Here is a 22,112-nt window from a genome sequence, read left to right as displayed (position 1 = left end):
GCCACACAGGAGAAGAGCGCTAACTGCCTCCTAAGGGCTCCCCACACAATCAGGTATCTCCACTCTGCCAGAGTCCTCTCCCCAGTTTCACTGCTCTGTCACTACCCTGCTCAAAACTTTGGTAGCCACTTTCCCTTTGCGTTCAGCAACAAGGCAGTGGTGCCTATCACAACATCTCTTCAGTTTGGTCCCAGGGATGGTAGGCAATGCAATATGGCAAGAAAAACAAATAAAGGTGGTAAGGTTTAGAAAGGAAGCTATGAAGCTGTTATGGACAGATGATATCACTGAGTGCACAGACCATCTGAAGAGTCTGCAGATACAGTATCAGAACGAATAAATGAGTTGAGCAAGGTAGGTGGATATAATGTTACAACATCAAATCAATTGAATGTCTATATATTTGCATTGAACCACATGAAGTTGCTGTTTTGACCAGTCAGAAACAGTCAAATGTTGGCATTTCACATGTTCAAAATAATACCAACAACAAAGACTTAGAACATAAAATATTGGAAAATATATAATTCACATCATCATCAGAAATACCAAATACTTAGAAATCTAACAAAAAGTTGTAAATATCTCTACACAATAAAACAGTATTGGGAGAATTTAAAGAAGGCCTAAATAGGGGGGAGGGTATAGCTCAAGTGGTAGAGCTCATGCCTGGCATACACAAGGTCCTGGGTTCAATCCCCTGTACTTCCTCCAAAGATAAATAAATAAACTCCCCCCCAAAAAATTTTTTTAAATAAATAATGAAAGAAAGAAGGCCTAAATAAATGTAGGGCTCTGCCATATACTCAATACTGCAAAGACGTGGATTTTCTCCAAACTGGTCTACAGATTCAATGCAATCCCAGTCAAAATGAGCCATTTTGTGAAATTTGAAAGGCTGATTCTAAAATTCATGTGGATATCCAAATTACCCATAATAGCCAATACATTGTTGAAGATCAAAGTTGGAGAAGTTGCTCAAGCATCCATCAAGACTTACTGAAAAACTGTAGTGATTCAGAGAGTATGATACTGACACAGAATACACAACCAGATCAATGGAATAGACTAGAGAGTCCGGAGTCATATCCCTACACATATGGACCCTTGATTTACAAAAAAGATGGCTTGCAAAACAGTGGGGCAAGGACAATTTATTTGGTGAGTAGTGTTTCCATGGGATATCCATGTGGACACTTTAAACAAAGGCAAAACAAAAATAAATGCAGGACGTCACTGAGAGTCCAGTGGAGGAAGAGACTTACAAAGCAGAACACAAAGAGCACGAGTCATAAAGGAAAAGACGGGTCCTTTCAATGACACTGAAGAACATCTCTTCATCAAAATACACCGGAAAGAGGGTGAGAAGGCGAGCTGCAGGGTGGGAGATCTTTTAAACATGACTATAGGACAAAGGGCTCAAACCCAGAATTATAAGAAGTCTTACAGATCAATATTTTTTAAAAAAGAGAAATGAAAACATACATTCACACAAATGTTTTTCATTCTTCGTTATAGCCGAAAAGTAGAAACAACCCAAACATCCAAAAACTATTCGGATAAACAAACTGAGGTATTCCTAGATAATGGAAGGCTATTCGGTAATAAACAGGAGTGAACCGAGGACCCCAATCCGTCGCCATAGGAACCAGCGGGGCATCAAGATGACACCTACAGAGGCTGGCCAGCTCCGCGGCAAGACCAGCACAGCCTAGCACTTACCTCAGCGTCTGGCTCCCAAGGGGCACTCAAAAAATGAAACAAATGAGTTCTTCCATGATCTACTCTGGTCCTCGAAGCCCTCAGCTCCAGAAGACCTTGAAACCCTCTTCTATCCGCGCCAGGGAAGACCACAGCTCAGTGCCCACCTGTCCAGATCGCCACACAGTCGCCCGCCCATCAGACACTGTTGCCCTGGGAGACAGCCCACAGCTTCTCTGGATAAATTACCTCCATCTGGATTGAGCTTCCCCACGGTGGAGGGAGAGCTGGGAGTCATTTCAGACGCATCTTCTGGGGCGATGGGGGTGCCTCCTCCAAGAAGTGTGGTCCTGGTATCAGAGCTTGCTGGGGAGGTCAAGGTGGGCTTGGCCTGGTGGGTGGTGCGGCTGGGAAGGAAGTCAGAGATGGGACTGGCAATTCTCCCAATGGGGCGAGGGGAGTCTCTGCTCAGGGATAACCATTTCTGTAGAGAAGGGGTCCCCGGACCTTCTGCCCACAGCCTCTGGCAGGCCCACCATCAGCTCCTGTATTTTCTAGGCCTTCTGGGTCTCCCATGTGCTCATGTTGGGCACACAGTAGGGCCTCAAAGGACTCGTGAGCTTAGCAGAGAGGCACCCCGGAGTCCTGACCCCCTGGGCTGAACCCCACCCACACCCCCAGCCCAACAGTGCCTCGGACATCCTGTGGGATGGGACAGCCCCACCCTAGGGTCAGCTAGATGGGAGGGGGCCAAGAGTCACCTGACGGGTCCCGGGCAGCCGTGTGGGCTGGTGCTGCAGTCAGGGCCGGCCCCCAGGGAAGGCAGCTCACAGACAGTATCCCTCTGTGCTGTGCCTGTAGGAAGATGACAGTGCCTTCAGACTTGGTACTGAGGAGTCCAGAGACTCCAGGAATAGAACTTTTAGCACCACATCCCAGGAAAACAAAGTGGCCTTCTGGTGTTTGTGCGTGCCCAGCATCCGTTCTGATTTTCCCTGGAGAATTACTGAGGGGAGGGGCTGGGACTTTCTGACCACCCCCCCCCCACCACTTCCACAAGTAGCCACGGGACCAGACTGGACCAATCAATCCATCCCATTCCTCTGGCCGCTATGGACTCATTCAGGGGTGGGCATATGACCCAAACCATGCCTGTGAGATGCAATTTCAAGGTTTTGTTTTGGTAGTTGAGAATGTTAGAAGGAGAAGCTGTCTTTCCACTGGGGTTGGGTAGCAAGCAAGCCTGGAGCTGCTGGTAGGTATCTTACAGACAAACCAACACATCAGGGAGTAGAGATGAGAGATGGGAAAAGGCAGAGCTCCTAGATCCAGCCATGCCTGAAGCTCCACAAAGCTATCCTCAGACTTTTCAGCCACATGAGCCCAAAATTTTGTAACTCACAAGCCAAAGAGTTCTGAAGAATATTGGGTGGAAGCAAAGTGGAGAAGAAAACACATACAGCTTTTAATCAAGCAGACTTGAGTTTGAAGGTTTTGGTGGAGGTGGATATGAGCAATGCAGACTTACATATCCGCAGTGCAGTGGGGTGCCAAGACCTGGGCATAAGGTTCCAACTCTGGACCGGATATTCTCTGCTCTGTGGTCTTGAGCAATTACCTGCCATCTCTGAACCTCAATTTCCTCACTTGTAAAATGGGGCTAATTCAGTCTTCTGGAGTCTGGAGATTTTCAGGGGAGAAAGCCCATGCGAGGTCTTAGCGTAAGGTTTAGAGATAAGCTTGAGCCAAGGTGAAAACTACTTTCCATTTGACAGCCAGAGAGACTGAGGCCCAGAGAGTTGCCAGGTGGGAGAGCCCACAGAGGAATCTAGAAGTTAATCAGGGTTTGGCAGCCAGAGGTTGAAGCACTCCTAAAAAAGTGCAGTCCAATAAAACATGGTGAGAATCACACATGTCATTTTAAATGTTCTAGTAGCCACATTTTTAAAAGTAAAAAGAAACAAGTGAAATTAATTTAAACAATACATTTCTTTAACCCCATCTATCTAAAATACTAGGCCAGCAGGTAGTCAATATGAAAAATAATTAATGAAAAAAACTAATGAGATGTTTTACATTCTTTTTTTATACTAAATATTTGAAATCCAGTGCATATTCTATACTGACTGCACATCTCAGTGTGACTGGCCACATTTTAAGTGTTTGATGGCCACATGTGGCCAGTGGTACAGCCTTGGGCAGCTGGACGAGAGGCCTCTGGCGCCACCATGTGGCAGATACAGGAACACCTCCGAGAGAGCCTTGCCAGGAGGAGCTGATTCACCAGCTGGAGCAACAGAACTCAAGCCTATCTTTCGTGGAGATCCAAGAGTTCCTGAGCTGGAAAGGCGCCCCCTACAAGGCCTTCCAGTCACACCTCCACATTTTGCAGCTGCAGAGACTGAAAACCGGAGAGGGGTGGGAACATGCCCCACAGATACGAGGCTGCACAAAATCCCAGGTATCGGATGCCCAGTCCAGAGTGTCTTCCACTCCACCACCTGCCCCGGCTTGTGGGTGGTGGGCTTCTGAGTGTCCCTTCGCGGAGCACTCTGCATGGCTAGGGAGAATCTGGCCAGATTTGAAACCCACCCAGCCCCACATCTGATTTCCCTGTCACATCATTCAGCAAACATCAACGAACAGCAGATTGGGCACCTGGCATTTGATCAGGCAGCGGGGAGATAACAGTGAGTACAAGGGGGTGGTCCTGGCCTTCACGGAGCTACAGCCTCGGGAGGGAGGGAGTGAGGGAGCACTGATCACACCAAGACAGACACAAGTGTTCATATTGCAGCTAGAAAGGATGCCCTGGGATAAGGAGATGTGACCCGTGAGAGGTCAGGAGGCATTGTTTGGATGGAAAGCTGAAGGCTGAGTAGAAGTTGACGAAGTGCATGGGGAGGGAAGGGTGTTCCAGAGAGAGGGAACAGCCTGTGCGAAGGCCTGGTAGAGGGACAAGCATGGGGCATCCTTGGAACAGAAAGAAGAGTGGACCAGAGGGGAGACAGAAAGTGAGAGGCTGGTGCTGAAGGCTGGGGCTGGAAGAAGGAGGGGCCACCCACGTAGAGTCATGTCCAGGATCACGTCCTCGAGACTCTGCTTCTGGGAAGATAGAAATGGGTGCCATTTTCCCCATTCCTCCCACCAAGTACAGCTAAAAGCCCTGGATGTGAATGTAAAGCAGAGAAGACTCAGAAAGTTGGAGGGGGAAGGCAGGTCAGTGAGGGGCCTTGGGACCCAGGAATGACATGGTGGGGTGGTGGGTCCCCTGCATCTTCTCCTTGTTTCATATTTCCCGGACCTGGAAGCCCAATGAGCCAGCCACCTAGAAATGCCAAAGGGCACACAGACCAAAAAAAAAAAAGGCCCCTAAAAGTCCTGTTCTCTTTTGCCAAAGGATCTGGTCCTTATCATCAGAGTAATGAGAAGATATCAAGTGTTTTAGCTGGTACATGTGTGAGAGAAAGAAACACACAAACCATCAGACTTGGTTTTGCAAAGGTGGCTCTGAGAGGAGGAATTAGGGGTGGGGAACAGGAGAAAGAATTGGGGGGCAAAATCTATGGGCTGGGGGAGGGGAGGGAGGGAAGGAACGTGATGGTGGGGAGGGCGCGGGGGAGGGGGGCTTTGGAAAAGGAATCAGGTTGGGGAGGGGTCACAGGCTCCATGTGGGCACCATTCTCCCCAGCATACACGGCTCCCTCTCATTCCAAGCCCTCTGTGTCGCTGTGGCCCCTCTTCTGGGCTGTGGTCCAAAGCCCACCCATTCCCCATGCCTCCGTTCTAAAAGGCACTCTCTTGATGCCACCCACACAGGATCTGTGGCCCTTATCTCTACTCTGATCACAGGCCTCCTTGTACTGTCAGAACATTAGAAGCCCAGAGAAGGCAAGGAAGTTGCCTGAGGTCACACAGCAAATTGGGAAAGAAACCCATTTCTCAGTCTTAAGCCTGGTGCCCAATCTCTTGGAACCTCTAACTCCAATGACTTGATTGTGAAATGGGGAAAACCAGCCCTAATCTTCCAGGAAACTCTCCCAGGACAGAAACTTGAGGTTTCCTTCTTGTTTATCAGAAAACGTCTGCCCTAAACTTCAAACCAAACCAAGACCTCCTCCAGCCAGGCTGGCGCCTCAGGCCATGGGGGCCTTTCTGAGTCCAGGACACAAGGTGCAGGGGAGAGGCAGCAGGGGCCTCTGGGTGCATCCACGCACCACATCATGGGGATAGGAGGTATGATCTTCAACAGGAAGGAGGGGGTGGGAGGAGTCATTTGGAGGTCTGGGGTGGGGTGGGGCAGCATCAGTGCAGATCGCAGTCCTGGATTGAGGGAGACGATACTCACCCTGGACCTTGACAACCATGCCTGCTGGGCAGACGGAGTGCGGGAAGCAGCGGGCGCAGGAGTTGATGACTAATGTCTCACAGAACATGCCCGCCCGGCACTCGCAGACGCGGGAGGAGTTCCATGAGCACGGCTTCTTCTCCACGAGGTCACCTAAGGGACACGGAGAAGGGTCACCGGGGACAGAGGGAGGGCGAGGGAAGGGACACAGAAAACCCCCAGGGACAGTCCAGCACGTGAGGAAGGATGCTGCTGTGGCCTTCCACTGGGCAGGGCAGGGCAGCTGGCATGCATTCCAACTACTTGCCATTCAGGAAAAGGCAAAATCACAGAGACAGTAAAGCGAACAGTGGTTGCCAGAATTTGGTGGGGGGTGGGGGAGGGGAGGATGACTGGGCCGAGCCCAGAGGATTTTTAGGGCAGTGAAAACACATTGTAAGATACTATAATGATGGACACATGTCATTATACATTTGCCAAAACCCACAGAATGTACAACAGCAAGAGTGAACCTTAAAGTAAACTATGAATTTTAGTTTCAACAATAATGTAGCAATGTTGGTCACCACCTGTAACAATGTACCACTCTAGTGCAAGATGTTAAAGGAGACTAGTGGAGGAGAGAGGGTGTATGGGAAATCTCTGTACTTTCTGCTCAATTGTTTTATAAATCGAAAACTGCACTAAAAAATGTCCAGGTTTTTTTTTTTTAATGGGCAAAGGATTTGAGAAGACTTTTCTCCAGAGAAGGTATACAAATGGCCAATAAGCACATGAAAAGATGTTCAACATCACCAGTCATCAGATCCATCCATTAGTCATCAAATCCAAACCACAATGACAGACACTCTGTACCCAATAAGATGGATAGAATCAAAAAGCAGACAATGACAAGTGTTGACGAGGAGGTGGAGAAACTGGGATCCTCATAGAATGCTAGTGGGAATATAAAATGGCTCAGAGCTGCAGAAGGCAATGTGGCAGCTCCTCAAACAGTTAAACATAGATTTACTATATGATCCAGCAATGCCACTCCCAGGTCCATACCCAGGACAACTGAAAACATACGTTCACACAAAAACTTGTACACAATTGTTCATACCAGCATTATTCACAATAGCCAAAGAGTAGAAGCAACCCAAATGTCCATCAACTGATAAATGGATAAACAAAATGTGTTATATCCATAGAATGCAATATTATTCAGCCATAAAAAGGAATGAAGTACTGGTACATGCTATGACACGGATGAACCTTGAAAAACACTGTGCAAAGTAAAAGAGGTCAGACACTAAAAGCCACATACTGTATGATTCCATTTATAGGAAATATACAAAGTATGCAAATCCGTAGAGACGGAAAGTAGATTAGTGGTTGTCAGGGGATGGCAGGAGAGGAGGATTGGGAGGTAAGAGATTTCTTTTGTTTTTTTTATTGAGGTATAGTTGACGTACAGTATTATATAAGTTTCAGGTGTGCAACGTAGTGATTCATAATTATTAAAGTTTACATTCCATTCGTAGTTATTATAAGGGGCTTCTTTGGGGGAAGGCAGAAATGTTCTGGAATTAGATAGCGGTCGTGGTTGCACCCAAAAGAATTAAGAGCAAGGGCTTAAACAGATATTTGCACAACTGTGTCCACAGCAACAATAGTCAGAATAGCAAAAAGGTGGAAACAACCCCAGTGTCCGTGGACATGAATAGATAAACAAAGTGTGGCAGATCCGGGAGAGGGTGTAGTTCAGTGGCAGAGTGCATGTTTAGCATGCACAAGGTCCTGGGTTCAATCCCCAGTACCTCCGTTAAGATAAACAAACAAACAAACCTAATTACCTGCCCCCTCAAAAATGTGGTCGATCCAACCAATGGAATATTACACAGACTTAAGAAGTGGGGGTGGTTGGGGTACAGCTCAAGTGGTAGAGCGTGTGCCTAAGCACGAGGTCCTGGGTTCACTCCCAGTACCTCCTCTAAAAATAAATAGATAAATAAATAACCACCCCCCCAAAAAAACAAATAAATAAAATTTAAAAAGAAAAAGACAGAAGGAAATTTTGACACATGCTACAACATGGATGCACCTTGAAGATGTTATGGTAAGTGAGGTTAAGTCACGAAAGAATAAATATTGCATGATTCCACTTCTATGAACTTCCCAGGGTAGTCAAACTCATAGAGACAGAGAGTAGCCTGGTAGTTGTCAAAGGCTTGGGATGGAGGGTGGGGGGTGATGGAGAGCTGGTGTTTAATGGGGACAGAGTTTCCACTGGGGAAAACAAAAAAGTTCTGGAACTGGATGATGGTGATGGTTGCCCCAAATATGAGTGCACTTCATGCTGCTAAACAGTACATTTTTAAATGGTTAAAATAATAAATTCTATGTTATATATGGTTTATTACTTTTTTTTTTTAAAGTAACACTCCCCAGCTAAAGCTCTGGCTAAGCTTGAACAAGAATTAAAAACAGACCAAGGCAAGTGTGCCAACACACCATAGCAGGAAAGATGGAAGGGTGGCAGGAGGGGAGACAAGAAAAACAGAAAGATCTAGAAAAGGTAGGAATAGAGTTTGCAACAACAAAAACCCAACCTACAGCAAACGAGCAATCCCAGGCGTGCCTCACACTATGAAGGGACCTAATAAGATGATAAATTCAATAAAGGAAGAGCTCAAAGATGGTTTTTTAAAAGGATGAGCTAAGAAGGAAGACTGCAGAGCAAAAGGAAAAAATAAAAAAACTGAGATTCACAGCCTCATCATTAGAAATCCAGAAAGTCAACTACTGGGGCCTGGGGCCCTGCCACCCCTGAGTCACAAGATACAGAAGACTCTAGACAGAAAACTGAGTGAATGGCACGGAGAAAAGATTGAGAAGATACCCCATGAGTGCAAGATAGCAATGCAGTTAATGAAAATGGTAGACCAGGAGGACAGGCAGACACAGTCAAGCATAAGGATAATTGGAGTCCATCAAGTTGCTATTGACATGTATCTGTTTAGCAGAGATAAAAGCCCACGTGAATTCCCCTGAAATGAAGGAGGAAATAACCCTGCAGATAGAAAAGACATACCAGGTACCGGGAGGAATTGTTTTCAAACAGTGAATATCAAGGCATGTGCTGGCTAAGTTTCTGATCTTTATGGATAAAGAGAGAGTGATTCTTGCAGACACTTACCAAGGAGGAGAGAGAGGCTGACTGCAGACCCCTCCGCAGCCGTGTTCATCCCAAGAGGACAGTGTGCCTATGCCTACTGAGTCCTAAAGAAAATATGTCCCAGGAATAATATTACGGCTGCCCAAGCTGTCATTCCAATAATCTCAAACACGAAAGAAGGCAAGGAAGGTATGAAGAGGAGTCCTTCCTGAAAAGTCCACGCGACAGTGAGACTTAACCAACAAAGTGGGCCATCAAAATGAAAAACTGGGGAACAAAGAAGCTGTGGGAAATGGACCCGTAGTGCACGACGAGCACACTTAAATAGCAAAGCAGAGCTGACCCGCCTGGGGGATGTAGGGCTCCAGAAAAGGACAGAAGCATCCTAGGCTGTGATGAAGGGAGAATGTAAGCAAGAAAATTCAGGAAGAAGCCAGGGAGGCCAGCAAGGCGAGCACTTCATTTTTCCTTCTGGGGAGTCAGTCTGCCCTCTATCACCCCAAAATTGAAACAGGGAGAATGAGTTTTAGACACAAGAGACAGTCATTCCTTCAATGATTCCTAACTGCCTATTGGTTTTCATAACCTCTTTTCTTAATTTTAGAGGCGTTTTTTCTAGGAACGACTGTCTCGTGATAGTTTGATTTCCTCACTGTGATTTCTTCTTCCTCCGATACAGTTGAATGAAATTAAATGTAATTGTTTTAATGCCATAAATAATATGCTCCCATTCTCTTAAAGATTCCTTCTTTCTACGTGCGTATAGTCCGCCTGGCTACTAACCTACCTACTCTTCTCTCTGTGTAAAGGGACAGAGAAGTGTCCGTCATCACTGATGGGGAAGGGGCAGGGCTGGCTTTCCTCCTCACACTTCCGTATTGCTGGAATTTTTGTGCTGGACGCATAGAACTTTCATTTAATAAAATGCAATCGTTAGTTTTAAAAATTTAAAGAGATACCAGAGAAATGCTAACATAAACAAAGAAGAATGGCAACATTAATACCAAACAAAAATGGAATTAAGGCAAACATAAGGAACAAGGAGGTACACTTCATGTTGAGAAAAGGTCCAACTCTCCACAATAACACGATACTCACAAACATGGTACCTAATAACAGGGTTTTGACATATATAGAGCAAAAATAGTTTGACCACAAAGAAAACCTGCTGAAAAACAAGCGTATTGGGAGGTCATTTTTAACCCATCCATCTCAAAAACCTGCCTTTGTGAAGGTGACAAAAATAAACAAGGATGCATATTATTTAAATTAATTAACTTGATCTCACAAGCACAGATGGAATTTTGTATGTGACAAACAGAACACATTTTTTCCCCAAACATACTAAACATGCTAAAAAGTATGAACATTTATTAGATCACAAGGAATCCCAACAAATTTTCCCACCCCACCCCCAAAAAACCCAACAAACATGAGACACACACAAACCTCACTCACTACCCATAATAAGAAACTGACAATTAAAACTCTCATTGAAAGCGTTCTTCTGGAAGCACTGTGGTCTGTGGGAAAGAACACAGGTCTCGGTGTCCAACCAGCTGCTCAAACTCCAGGGCTGCCACTTACCAGAATGTCATAACTTTGGAAAAGCCCTTAACCTCCCTAAGAGTCAGGGGGTGGGGGGTGGAGTATAGCTCAGTGGCAGAGTGTGTGCTTTGTATGCGCAAGGACCTGGGTTCAATCCCTAGTACTTACATTAACAACAACAAAAGAATAAAATTATTTTAAAATAAATGAAGAAATAAACAAAAGTTGAGTCCCTCCCTTGAGGAAAACTGTCTCCCTAAAAATTATGGATGTGAAAGATCATGGCTGATACCAATTCACAAATCCAGAAGGGTAAACCAAGGCACCCGGGGGCTGATTCAGAGTACAGAGCACAAGCACTGATGCTCCCCACTTTCCGGAGTCACTGCCTCCCCGCCACCTCCCTCCCCCACCCCCCAGGAGGAGAGGCATGGCCCTTACCTCCCGCACAGCTCACGCAGGCCGTGCAGCGGCAGTTCTGGTCCAGGTAGTAGTCGGACTCACACTGCTTCCAGCATTTGGAGGATCCTTGAGGGCATCGCTGCTTCGGGGAAACCCCTGGGGTAAGAAACAGAGAAGCTGCAGACCAGGCCACCTTGGCAAAGACCTCGCCTCCAGCCACCCCAACAATTCTCATCCCTGAAGCCCTTCCCAGCCTCACTCCTAAACCCCCAAACAGGCCGGTCCAACTCTTGTGTTGTGATGGAGGTACTGATGCCCAAGAGGGCAGGCCTTGCCTGAGGCCACCTGGTGGGCAGGAGGAGCAGCAGAGTCTGGGAGCAGAGCAGTACCTGGGATTCCAGGGCTGCCACTCGCCATCTGCGTGGCCTTGGGCAAGCTACAGTAGCCTCATGGAGTAACAATAATTTTAAAAACCCACCAATAATTGTATAAGCAGATAGGGTAGGAGGTCCCTGGGAAAAGAGAACCAGGCTTGGCTTTCTTGACATAGAGAAGTCATTTTAGCCTAAACCATTTTGTGATCTAAGCCTGGCCACAATGTTTGCCCTTGAACAGCTCTCAGTAATAATGATCTTAAGGGAACAAAAGAACAAACTATGGCTCTCAGGCAAGAGAAGTAACAATAGCAAAGAAAATGCATCCGCTGTAAACTCCCAGTTCTGTTTCAATGGTAGAGATTAGCCTGAAGCGCTCACCCGCCAGCTGCCCTAAGGGATGACAGCGTTGACGTCTTCTGACACTTCAGTCACCTGCAAGGCTCTGTCTGTCTTGGCCCCAACTCTGTGCGGAATGCACCTCTGCTCAAGCTCCTTCATGAATACGCACGCATCCTTAGCGTAAACCTTCCCCAGTTTGCTGTTCAGGGAGACACTGCTTTGGGAGGGATCCCTGGAGCTCTCCTTCCTTGCTGCACGTGATAAATCCTTTCTTCTCCCTGTCTTTGGCTTGCCTGTGTCTTTTGGCTCAACACCCACCGAGAGGCGAATCCAGTTTTTTGGGTAACAAATGGATAAATATTAAGTTAATAATAAGATTCACCTCCTAGGGTTGTTGAAAGGATGAAAGGGATTGTAAATATGTACAAAGTGTGGCAGGAACCCCAGGGCAAACAGCATGCGCTGGCTGGGCACTGGGTATCACTCCTGGCAGGAGTCCTGTTTTCACTGCAAGAACAGGGGAGACATGAGTCCCTCGACCGTAAGGCACCTAATCCAGCCTGACTGAGAGGCACACGAATCACCCAGCAGTCCCTCACCCCCACTGTACAGGGACAGGAGACGCCTGACGTTGACACTGACTGCATGGGGCAAAAGGGGAGGGGGTGTCCTGGATGTCCCCAAGGATGTGCCCCTGCCCCACTCCATTCCATCCCGCGATGTTTAGCCCCACACCTCCCAGAGCTTGCTTCCAGGATATGCACGTCACCCAGACAGGCCAATCAGAATACCCCATTCCTCCCGCCAATATAATTGATTCAGGACAGGCACGTGACCCATGCTAGCCAGTGAGCCCCATCTCCGAGGGGTCCACAAGAGCTACCAGGAAAGAGACCCTCTCTTTACTCTTGGATTCCAGGGTTGAAAGGCAGTTTAAGCCCAAGGCTGCTGGGGCATGGGCAGGGTCTGCCTCATAAGGAGTCAACACAGAGGTGAGGAGAGTCCACGGACAGAGAGAAATGGATTCCTGAGGTCATCATTCAAACCTGGATTTATGGATCCATGGACTGCTCTGTTACGGAGCCAAATAATTCTCTTTTGCCTTGTTGGGGCCTGAGTGAGTTAGGCTGCTGTTCGTTACAACCAAAAGAATCTAGACCAGAGCTTTTCAACATTTCTTGTGCCCCCTAGTCATTCTGGGGAAGCCTGTGGACCCTGCTCAGAAACATGTTTTTAGGTGCATAAAATAAAACACATTGGATTATGAAGGGGCCCAGCTATGTTGGAATACAGTTATCAAAGCTTTCAACAAAATAATTTTAGATATAGTAGTACAGGTGATTCTTTGTAAACTCATTAAATAAGATCTAACAGCTACCGGAGTTTCAAAGTAGTGACGAGCGCCAACAACATCTTATGGTACCTGAAGCAGTTGTAACATAAGAAGATCCGATTTCTACTGACAGAAAAGCTGCAGGTGCTACTATTACGACTGTGCTTTGTTGTCTTCATAATGGAAGGGACTCATAAAGGGAAATTTTGTTAGAGGCTAATGAAGATAAGTGAACGCAGTCAGGTTCACAGCTCCCCTGAAATCTACTCATGGACCCTTGGGAGTCAGTGGATCCCCAGGTAAGAGCTCCTGCTCTAGAATAACATGCAAGTACCTCTCAAAAGTACTAGCTTAATGGCTGGCACCCTCTAGCTCAGTAAATTCCAGTAGCTCCCCAGTGGGCTTTCAGAGGTAAGTCTGTGGCCCATCACTCCTTGCCTAAAACTTTCAAAGACTTCTCATGGCTCTCACCATAGAGGCCTAGGTCCTTACCATGGTTAATGAGGTCCTTCCCACCCATATCCCCCTTGCCCTCTAATGTCTAGCCATGCTGGAGTCTCCCTATCCCCCAAAGAAGCTGTGCTCCCTTCTGCCCCAGGGCCTTTCCACAAGCTATTCTTCTGCCAGGACTGGTCTCCTCCCCTTTCCCCTAGTAAACTCCCACTCACCCCTGTTATAAACTGGAAAAGACCCACGTACCTTGCCCTCTTACGCCTAACTCTGTTGTCATTTTATATTTATTTCAGAGATGAATTGTCGTAGGGTCCAGACTTCCTACTGGAGTGTCAGCTCCTCAAGGACAGAGCTTTTCCTTTCTGCTCACTAATCATTCCTCTATCACAGGGCCTGGTGCATATTTGATCAAGACATGTTCTGACACATGCAAACAATGTCCATCAACAGACAACTGGATAAAGAAGTTGTGGTATATTTATACAATGGAATACTACTCAGCCATAAAAAAGAATAAAATAAAGGCATTTGCAGCAACATGGATGGACTTGGAAATCATCAATCTAAGTGAAGTAAGCCAGAAAGAGAAAGGAAAATACCATATGATATCACTCATATGTGGAATGTAAAAAAAAAAAAAAAGACACAAATGAACTTATTTACAAAACAGAAACAGACTCACAGATATAGAAAACAAACTTACAGTTACCAGGGGGAAAGGGGGTGGGAAGTGATAAACTGGGAGTTCGAGATTTGCAGATACTAACTACTACAGATAAAATAGATGTACAGGTTTCTTCTGTAGAGCACAGGGAACTATATTCAATATCTGGTAGTAACCTATAACAAAAAAGGATATGAAAATGAACATACGTATTTGTATGTATGACTGAAACATTATGCTGTACACCAGAAACTGACATATTGTAACTGACTATACTTCAGTTAAAAAAAAAAAAAGACACGTTCTGACAACAGAATCAATGCAGACTCCTCAGCCAGGCACTCCCAGGCCTCGCTCTGCAGACTCCTGGTCTGGCGTTACGGTACATCACTCACTTCGTGTACTCCGTGCTCCAGCCAAGCCGGGCCTCTCCGTCTTTTCTCTAGCACTCCTCGGATGTCCTGCAGTGTTGTTATAGGTTAAATTATCTGCAACCCCCCCCAAAAAAAGGATGTGCTGCAGTCCTAACCCCCACTATCTCAGAATGTGACCTTCTTGGAAGACAGAGTCTTTACAGAGGTAATCAAGTTAAAATGAAGTTGTTAGGGTGGGACCTCATCCAGCAGGACTGGTGTCCTTAGTAAAAGGGGGGAAATTTGGAAACAGAGACAGGCATGCACACAGGGAGGTGCAGTCCTGTGGCCACAAGCCAAGGAACCACCAGAAGCTGGGAGAGAGGCCAGAACCTTCCCTGGAGCCTCCAGGGGGGTCTGTGGTACTTTGTTAACCTCAGCCCAGGAAATGAGTACAGATGTTGTCAGCGCAGGCTGAGATGCCCCTTCCATCCCCTTTCCACCCACTGGGAACCCTTCGTGCCCAGCCAGGTCAGGCTGAAATACCTCGTGGAACTTTCCCGATCATGTGACCCCATCCAGATCTCCTCTCTGGGTCCCTTAACAACCACCTCTCAGCACCAGGGGCTGTTCTGGGGTGAACTTTAGAGGCCCTCTGCTGCAGAAATCACATTCACCGGTTCAGAGTGACTCACTTGAGGCTGGGGTCCTTTTTTCATTCAACTCCCCCTTTACTGACCACCACCTTCATGCCTGCCACTGATTTAGAGACTGAAGGTGAGGTCCCTGCTCCCATGAAGCTGACATCCTAGACTGGGGAAGAGAGATGGCGAGGAAAGAAAGAAATTAGCAAATGGGTTTCCAGTGATGGGGTTGGGGAGAGCATTGCAGGCAGAGGGAACTGCCATGAAAAGGCCCTGAGGGAGGAATGGGTGTGGCTTGTGCAGAGAACAGAAAGGTCATGATCACGGGCACTGGAGCAGAGGGAGCAAAAGAATTATGCATGTTTATTCATTGCTATTTTCTTCTTTTCCCATTTTCCGCATCAGTCTTCTCTCCTGAGCATCACTTTCGGAATTAGAAGACAAATGGTTACGAAAGCCTCGGGTGTTGTGATTCCTAGAATTGGTTCCCAAGGGTCCCTCTGTCCTGCTCCTCCCAGTCTCTGATCAGTGCCTTTCTGACTCCAGATGTTCCCAAAGTTTGTCCTAACATTCCTGTTACCGCCCCTCACCTCTGGCTCAGCCCCGGGCCACCAGGCCCCAGCTGCTTTGGCCCAAGAAACTCCCATACAGAGAACTGCTCCTCGCTGTCTGGGCCACCAGCCCTCCATCCTCCCCTCTCCCCCTGCCCTTCTTCACGCCCTGAGCTTCTGCCAAATGAAGCCACTCCCTGTTCCTGAAGGCCCATCCTTGCCCATTCTAGGCCTTGGCATATCGTGTCCGCTGGCGAGAGTACACCCTCTCCTGACCCCGGCCTGGTCAACTCCTGCTCATCCTCAGGACTCCCCAGGAGGCCATCCCCTCTAGGAAGTCCCCCCTGAGTGTTCCAACAAGGTCAGGTCCCCCAGGAGCATGTTCCCACGGCTCCCAGCAGCACCCTCCCTGATGCCAAACTGCCTGTCACAGCAGACGTATTTCTGAAGGGCTTTTCATCCCGCTGGCAGTGCTTCTTGGAGAACTGCCCCCTCACCCCTCCCTGCTAGCAGTGGTCTAGCGCAGTCCTCGCCTTGGGGAACCAGAGTAGAGGTGGACGTCCGGGCTCATCTGAGCCATCAGATGCTGTCTTCTTGTGCTTTGGAATTGGGGCTGAATGATGTTGGCCAAGGGTTCTCGCTGTTGCCCTGACACAGAAGTGCAGGTGGGGAGGGAACTGGGGGCCAGCCAAGCTTGGCCAGAGTGAGGAGGGCTGGGAAGGCCCCCTCCTACCCTTTCCTGCTCACAGCCCTTGGGAAACCCTCAGTTCCCAGATGAGGGACACTCGCCTGGCCCCAAATAAACCATGCTCTCCACCTAACACCAGACCTGGCTCCACATTGTCGCCCCCATGCCTGCACGGGAGACCCCTCCTACAGGGAGTGAGTCTGGGTGAGCCAGGAAGCAAGGTGCAGGAGAGGAAGGGGGTTGTAACCCCCTCATGGGCTCTTCACTGATAGATTCTGGTTCTGCTGCCTCCCCAAACGCAATGTTAGGGGGTGGTACCAAATAAGAAGGACGGCTCAGGATTCTGAGTTAGACAGCCATGCCTGAGCCGCGCCTGAGCCGCGTACTAGCCTGTGACCAAGGGCAAATCCCTGAACCCTGCCATGTCCAAGTTTCCTCTTTCAGTTCCCTATCAGGGATCAAACAGTAGGACGGGTACAGGCTGGTGAGGTATGTGCTGCCCCAGTGATAATCGTTGCTACTGTTAAGCAGTGAGCCCCCCATCACTGGGGGTGTGTAAGCAGAGAGCTGGGGATCCGTTGTCGAGGATGCTAGAAAGGGCGTTACAGGCCTGGTGGGAGGAGGGATTCGATGACATAGAAATTTCTCAGTTTCAAAGGTCTCCCAGTTTCCTCCCTCCGCCAAACTGCCCCCCTGCAAACCCTGCCACACAGCTGAGTGCTGATGGCAGGCAAAATGTCAGAAATTTCCCCAAGAGACCGAGGAAGGGGTTTTTGTGGGTTTTTGGTTTTTCCTCTCTTGCATGCCCGGAAGCACAGTGTCAATAAAACTCCAGCAAAATGCCCCGCCCACCACATCAGCCTGAGGTGCTCAGCCACCCCCGGTCACCTGGCCTTGGAGAGGGAACGTGGGGGGAGGGAGCCCCCTCTTCCCAAGTCACCGCATCTGAGTGGAAGGACTGGGCTGTCTCTCTCTCTCTCTCTCTCCCCAGCCACTCCCCATCAAAGCCCCGCAGGCTGGTGTCAGGGAGGCCAGGGGACACGGGAAGGAAGCGTCTGTCTTCCTCCCTGCGGCTGGGATTGTGGGTGCTATGGAAAATCACAGGGCCCTGCGGGCCACACCACTTGGAAACCCTGACAGCTGCTGGCCTGCGGAGATGCAGTGTGCGGCCAGCCACACAGCCCTGCGCTGGTGAGGGAAGACTGCGTGGAGGAAGGGGTGTCAGGATTACAGCAGGATTGGAGATGGTGGAGGAGGGCATCCCAGGTGCGGACAGGCACGTGAAAAGGCCCAGAGCATGACAGCATGACTAGGCTCAGAGGACACCAAGCATAGCAGTTCCTGCAGAAAGGCCCAGGGAGAAAAAGCTGGAAAGGTGGCAAGTGACCTCACTATAAGAACAAGCAATGAACACTTGTTGGATGGATGTGGGTGGCAGAGTGGAGGAAAGGGGGTTGGGAGGGGTGGGGAGATGGATGAGTGGCAGAAAGAATGGGAAGGGGGATGGGAGGGGCAGGCAGAGGAGGGAGGAGGAGCCGGGAGGGGAGAGTGCAGTTAGCTGTACATCCATCTGCCCAGTGGGGAGAGCAAGGCTCATCCCTGTTCCAGGGCCTCCTGACGGTGTCCTGCATCTAGTCAGGTGCCGGTGGTGGGCGAGCCTTCCAGGAGGTGAGCTCTGGGCAGGGAGACTGGTCCCTGAGAGCGCGATCATCCAGACAGCTCAAACAGGGCAGGAAATGAGGGGTGGTCGGGGTGCCGTTAGCCCAGGCTCTGGGGTCATGGAACCCTGGGCTCCGGCCCCAGCTGGCGCCACCATTTCCCAGTCCGGTGACCCTGGGCAAGTTGGTTAGCCCTGCAGCTCCCTTGGGAGCCTTATCTGCAAAACGGCAATGAGGAGGGGTCACCGGGAGGACCCGAGATGGCGCAATGCCCGTGAAGGCCGCGGACCAGTGTCTATACAGTGTGCTCCCTAAGAGGCAGCTTGTCATCAATTAAACCTCACAAAGGGATGGCCTTCAGAAACCTGTAGCCAGGGACAACGGAGACCTTGGCTCTGGTGCTTCCCACTCCCCAGTCTCCCGGGAGCGTTGTACCTTGACAAAAATCCCTCCTCATCCCCCCCACCCCCGTCCCCCACTCACCCTCAGGGCAGCGGTCACAGCACTTCCCGGCTGCCTTGTCATCACAGCAGTCGTCCCCGGGGGCTCGTCCCTGGAGGGTGGGAGACACTGGTGAGGCCAGGCAGGCCCAAGACACCCACCCTCCCTCCTGCCCCTCCGGTCCCAGGAGGCCTGAGCTCTTAGTTTTGTTTTGTTTTTCTTTTTAATGGAGGTACTGGGGATTGAACCCAGGACCTCATGCTTGCACGTGCTCTACCACTGAGCTGTTCTCTCCCTGCTAGAGTTCTTACTTTTAATGAAATACAGTTTCTCAGTCATTTGTAGTTAATGTCCTGTCTGAGAAAGATCTGCCCACCTGATGCACTTAGGTGCCCTCCCACCTTGTCTTCTGGATGGTTTTACTTAACCTTTCCTATTTAGATTTCATTTGGGTGCATGGTCTGAACTAGAGGGGCAAGGCTCACTTTTTTTCAGGAATGGGTTCTCTTAACAAGCTTCCCCACGTTTCCAGGGCTCTTTGGATGCTAAGCCATTTTGTTAGAGGGGGCTCACAGAGGAGAGTCCCTGCTGGGATGGGGAGGAACTTTGTCCCTCGCAGTGAATGAGAGGGGAGACCCACAACAAGGAGCTCCAGGAAGGGAGGGGCGAGGGGGACAGGACAGGAGAGAGCTGCGTCCCACCGCTGTATCTTCAGCATCCGAGGGGATGCCCGGCAGACAGAAGGTGGCCACTTGTGGGATGAATGAGGTGGGGGCTTTCTTGGTTTGGAGGAAGAAAGCAGAAGCCATTTACCCACCAGGGAGAAGCCCAGCCGGCCCAAGGGGATTCCCTGCTCTTCCCTCCACCCAAGGAAAGAGAGGAAATATAACGAACACTTCCGCTGTCAGAGCAGCGAGGAGCCCAGTGTGGCTGGCAGGTGGACCCTGCGAAATGTCTATTACATTCTGCTTTTTTCCTGTGTTTGTACACCTAAAGTGTCATTTTATAAATTTGAAATAATAAACATAACCTGACATTTGCAAACACACAGCACTTTGTGGATTTCATCTAACCCAGAGCCCAGGGCCTTGAGGGCACTCTGTTCACCCACCTGCTCCCAGCCTCCCCCTCCAGGGGGATCTCACTCTTATCAAGTAAACCAGGAGCTCGGAGGAGCCTCTCTAGGGGCAGAGACCTGCCAGGGCTGCCCGAGTTTCTTTCTGAGCCACAGCATCTCACTGTGTGAGCTCAGGAGCCAATGGCTGGGGGTACGAGGGTTCAGCCCCATTAGGCCTGCTGAGTGTGGGGAAAATTCTGGGTCCTCGGCCTGGGTTTTCCCCTCCTGGCCTGCCTGCTCCTCTCACCTGAGCTATATAGACTGTGAGCAGGGAGTGGCCCTACTCACTCTCCCGGAGCCTGGGAGGAGGCTGAGGGGAGTCCGGATGCTTAACCCTGCATCTCCCGCCACCTCACCCTGGGTCAGCGGAGAGGTGGGAGGTGCAGAGAAGAGGGAACCCAGGGTATTGTGTATCGCTCCCCCAAACCAGTCACACATCGCTTCCTTTCGGCCACCCTCAGCCCTTTGTGGCCAGATCACCACCCCACATTACAGATGAGGAAACTTCAGCTCAGAGAGGTGCAGTCACCTGCCCAAAGTCACACAGCAGCTAAGCCCTTAGAGGAGATTTCGAGCTTCACGGGCCACAGGCTGCCCATCTTGAAAACAAAAAAGGTCCACTGTGCTGAGAAAAACAGTCCCTCCCATCTGTGGTCTTCCTACCAAAAGTCCACATGTGAATCAAATCATGAGGAAACACCAGGTAAATCCAAACTGAGGGAAGTTCCACAAAACAACTGGCCTGGGTTCTTTAAAAATCCCAATGCACGGAAGACAAGGAAGATCTGTGGAGACTAAAGAGACATGATGACTGAATGCCCTGTCTGGATTGGATCCTGAATGGGGGCGGGAAGGGGGATATTGCTGTAAAGGAGACTACTGAGATAACTGGTGAAACTTGAATATGGGCTTTATATTTGATTACGTTCGACCAATGTTCCATGCCTGAAAACTTGGTTTATGCAAGAGATGTCCTTGTTGTAGAAAAAACATGCTGAAATATTTGGGGGTGAAGGATCAAACGGCTTGCAACTAACTAGCAAACAGTTCAGCAACAGATAATAGTAATAATCCGTGTATACACAGAGAGAGGGGAGAGAAAGAATTGTACGAAACCACACCTGCAAATAATAGCACCTCCAGGATTCCAAGCGCGCTCTGGAAGGAGAGGGCAGCCCTTATCAACAATGAATCTGGGTAAATCCACAGCTTGCCACGAGGGGGCGCTGTCTGTTCACCGTCCGCAGGGGCGGTGGGCTTCCAGGCAGGATGTCCCTCGCAAACCCATCAGAGACCCGTGAAGGGAGACGTAGAGGACTTGGGGGCCTCCGTTCCCATGTGGGGCTAATGCGGGAAGGGGCTCTTCCCCACCAACCCCGTGGAGGGGCTGACCCCAGCGCCCCCCAGCTATTGCCAGAGATGTAGGTGGGGCCCAGGCTGCGGCACAGCTCAGCCCCATCCCGCAGTGTTCACCCCAGATGCCCCCAGGCCCCTATGGCTGGCCTTCACTGGGGACTTTTTTTGCCTATGATGTCATGGCTTCACAAGCACCCGGAAAATGGGTCACTATGACACACACGTGTTGTTGTAGAAGTAACAACAGCAGTTATGAACCTGACGGCCCGTGAGACCCTATTACCACAGAAATCGGTCTGGGAGAGGTGAAGACCCAGCCAAGAGCACATCTTGTGCCGGGCTCAGGATCTGAATCCAGGTCAGCTGACTTGGCCACTGCAGGGCTGCATCAAGCACCTACTGTGTGCCAAAAAGCTGGCCAGGAGCAGAAGGCCCTCCAGGGCTGGCACTCCAGCGGAAGAGACAACCCCATCTTCCCAGGGTGTTTCCAGCCTGTCAACTAGTCAGGGGTAGAATCAGGGCCTTGAGCTTTGCCCTTGCAGTGCAGTTTGTTGTCCCCAAAATCTGGCCCAGTCTCACGCCCCAGGCCCAGCCCTCACCCCCAGCCCATTCATTCATTGCCCTCCCTCTGCCTGGCAGTCCCCCACCCTCTGTGGTCCCCCTCTCCCTGCTCGCATGGGCCCTTCACCCACACCAGCTCCTGATAGAGGAGACAGTAACCTTGGCACCTGCGGCAGCCTCTGAATTGTGAGGGCCCTGCCAGGCCCCACTGGCCATGGGCCCAGACCCGGGGCGGGCCTCCAGCTCCTGCTGTCCCTGGGGAACAGGGAGGGACAGCTGGGCTGCGCTCTGACCCCAGCCTGAGGGGGAAGGGGGGTCAGAAAGGGGAGAGTGGGAGGGGGAAGCCCAAGGCCCAGGAGGGGAGCTTTTGGGTGGGGTTCCCCGACAGGTCTGAGGCAGAGTAAGGTGTCCACAGCGTGGT

General features: G+C 49.7%; 1 protein-coding gene across 3 annotated transcripts in view; it reads right to left on the bottom strand.

Moving 5' to 3' along the window:
* TNFRSF8 (TNF receptor superfamily member 8) overlaps positions 1 to 22,112 on the bottom strand; it is a 63,887-nt gene that overhangs the window by 31,182 nt on the left and 10,593 nt on the right. For 2 of the 3 annotated variants that reach the window (XM_032495219.1, XM_032495220.1), the window contains exons 2-6: positions 18,700 to 18,769; positions 11,196 to 11,312; positions 6,050 to 6,202; positions 2,463 to 2,556; positions 1,951 to 2,108 (exon numbers count right to left, since the gene is read on the bottom strand). In XM_032495219.1, coding sequence (XP_032351110.1) covers positions 1,951 to 2,108; positions 2,463 to 2,556; positions 6,050 to 6,137 — 340 coding nt within the window. In that variant the 5' untranslated portion in view covers positions 6,138 to 6,202; positions 11,196 to 11,312; positions 18,700 to 18,769. Of the gene's footprint in view, positions 1 to 1,950; positions 2,109 to 2,462; positions 2,557 to 6,049; positions 6,203 to 11,195; positions 11,313 to 11,911; positions 12,699 to 18,699; positions 18,770 to 22,112 lie in introns of those variants that run through there. The other variant, XM_006192464.3, reaches the window with a different exon arrangement.

This window comes from Camelus ferus, chromosome 13, assembly GCF_009834535.1.
Source record: "Camelus ferus isolate YT-003-E chromosome 13, BCGSAC_Cfer_1.0, whole genome shotgun sequence".
NCBI lineage: Eukaryota > Metazoa > Chordata > Mammalia > Artiodactyla > Camelidae > Camelus > Camelus ferus.
Note: the sequence above shows the minus strand (reverse complement) of the source record. Positions and strands in the feature narration are given on the sequence as shown.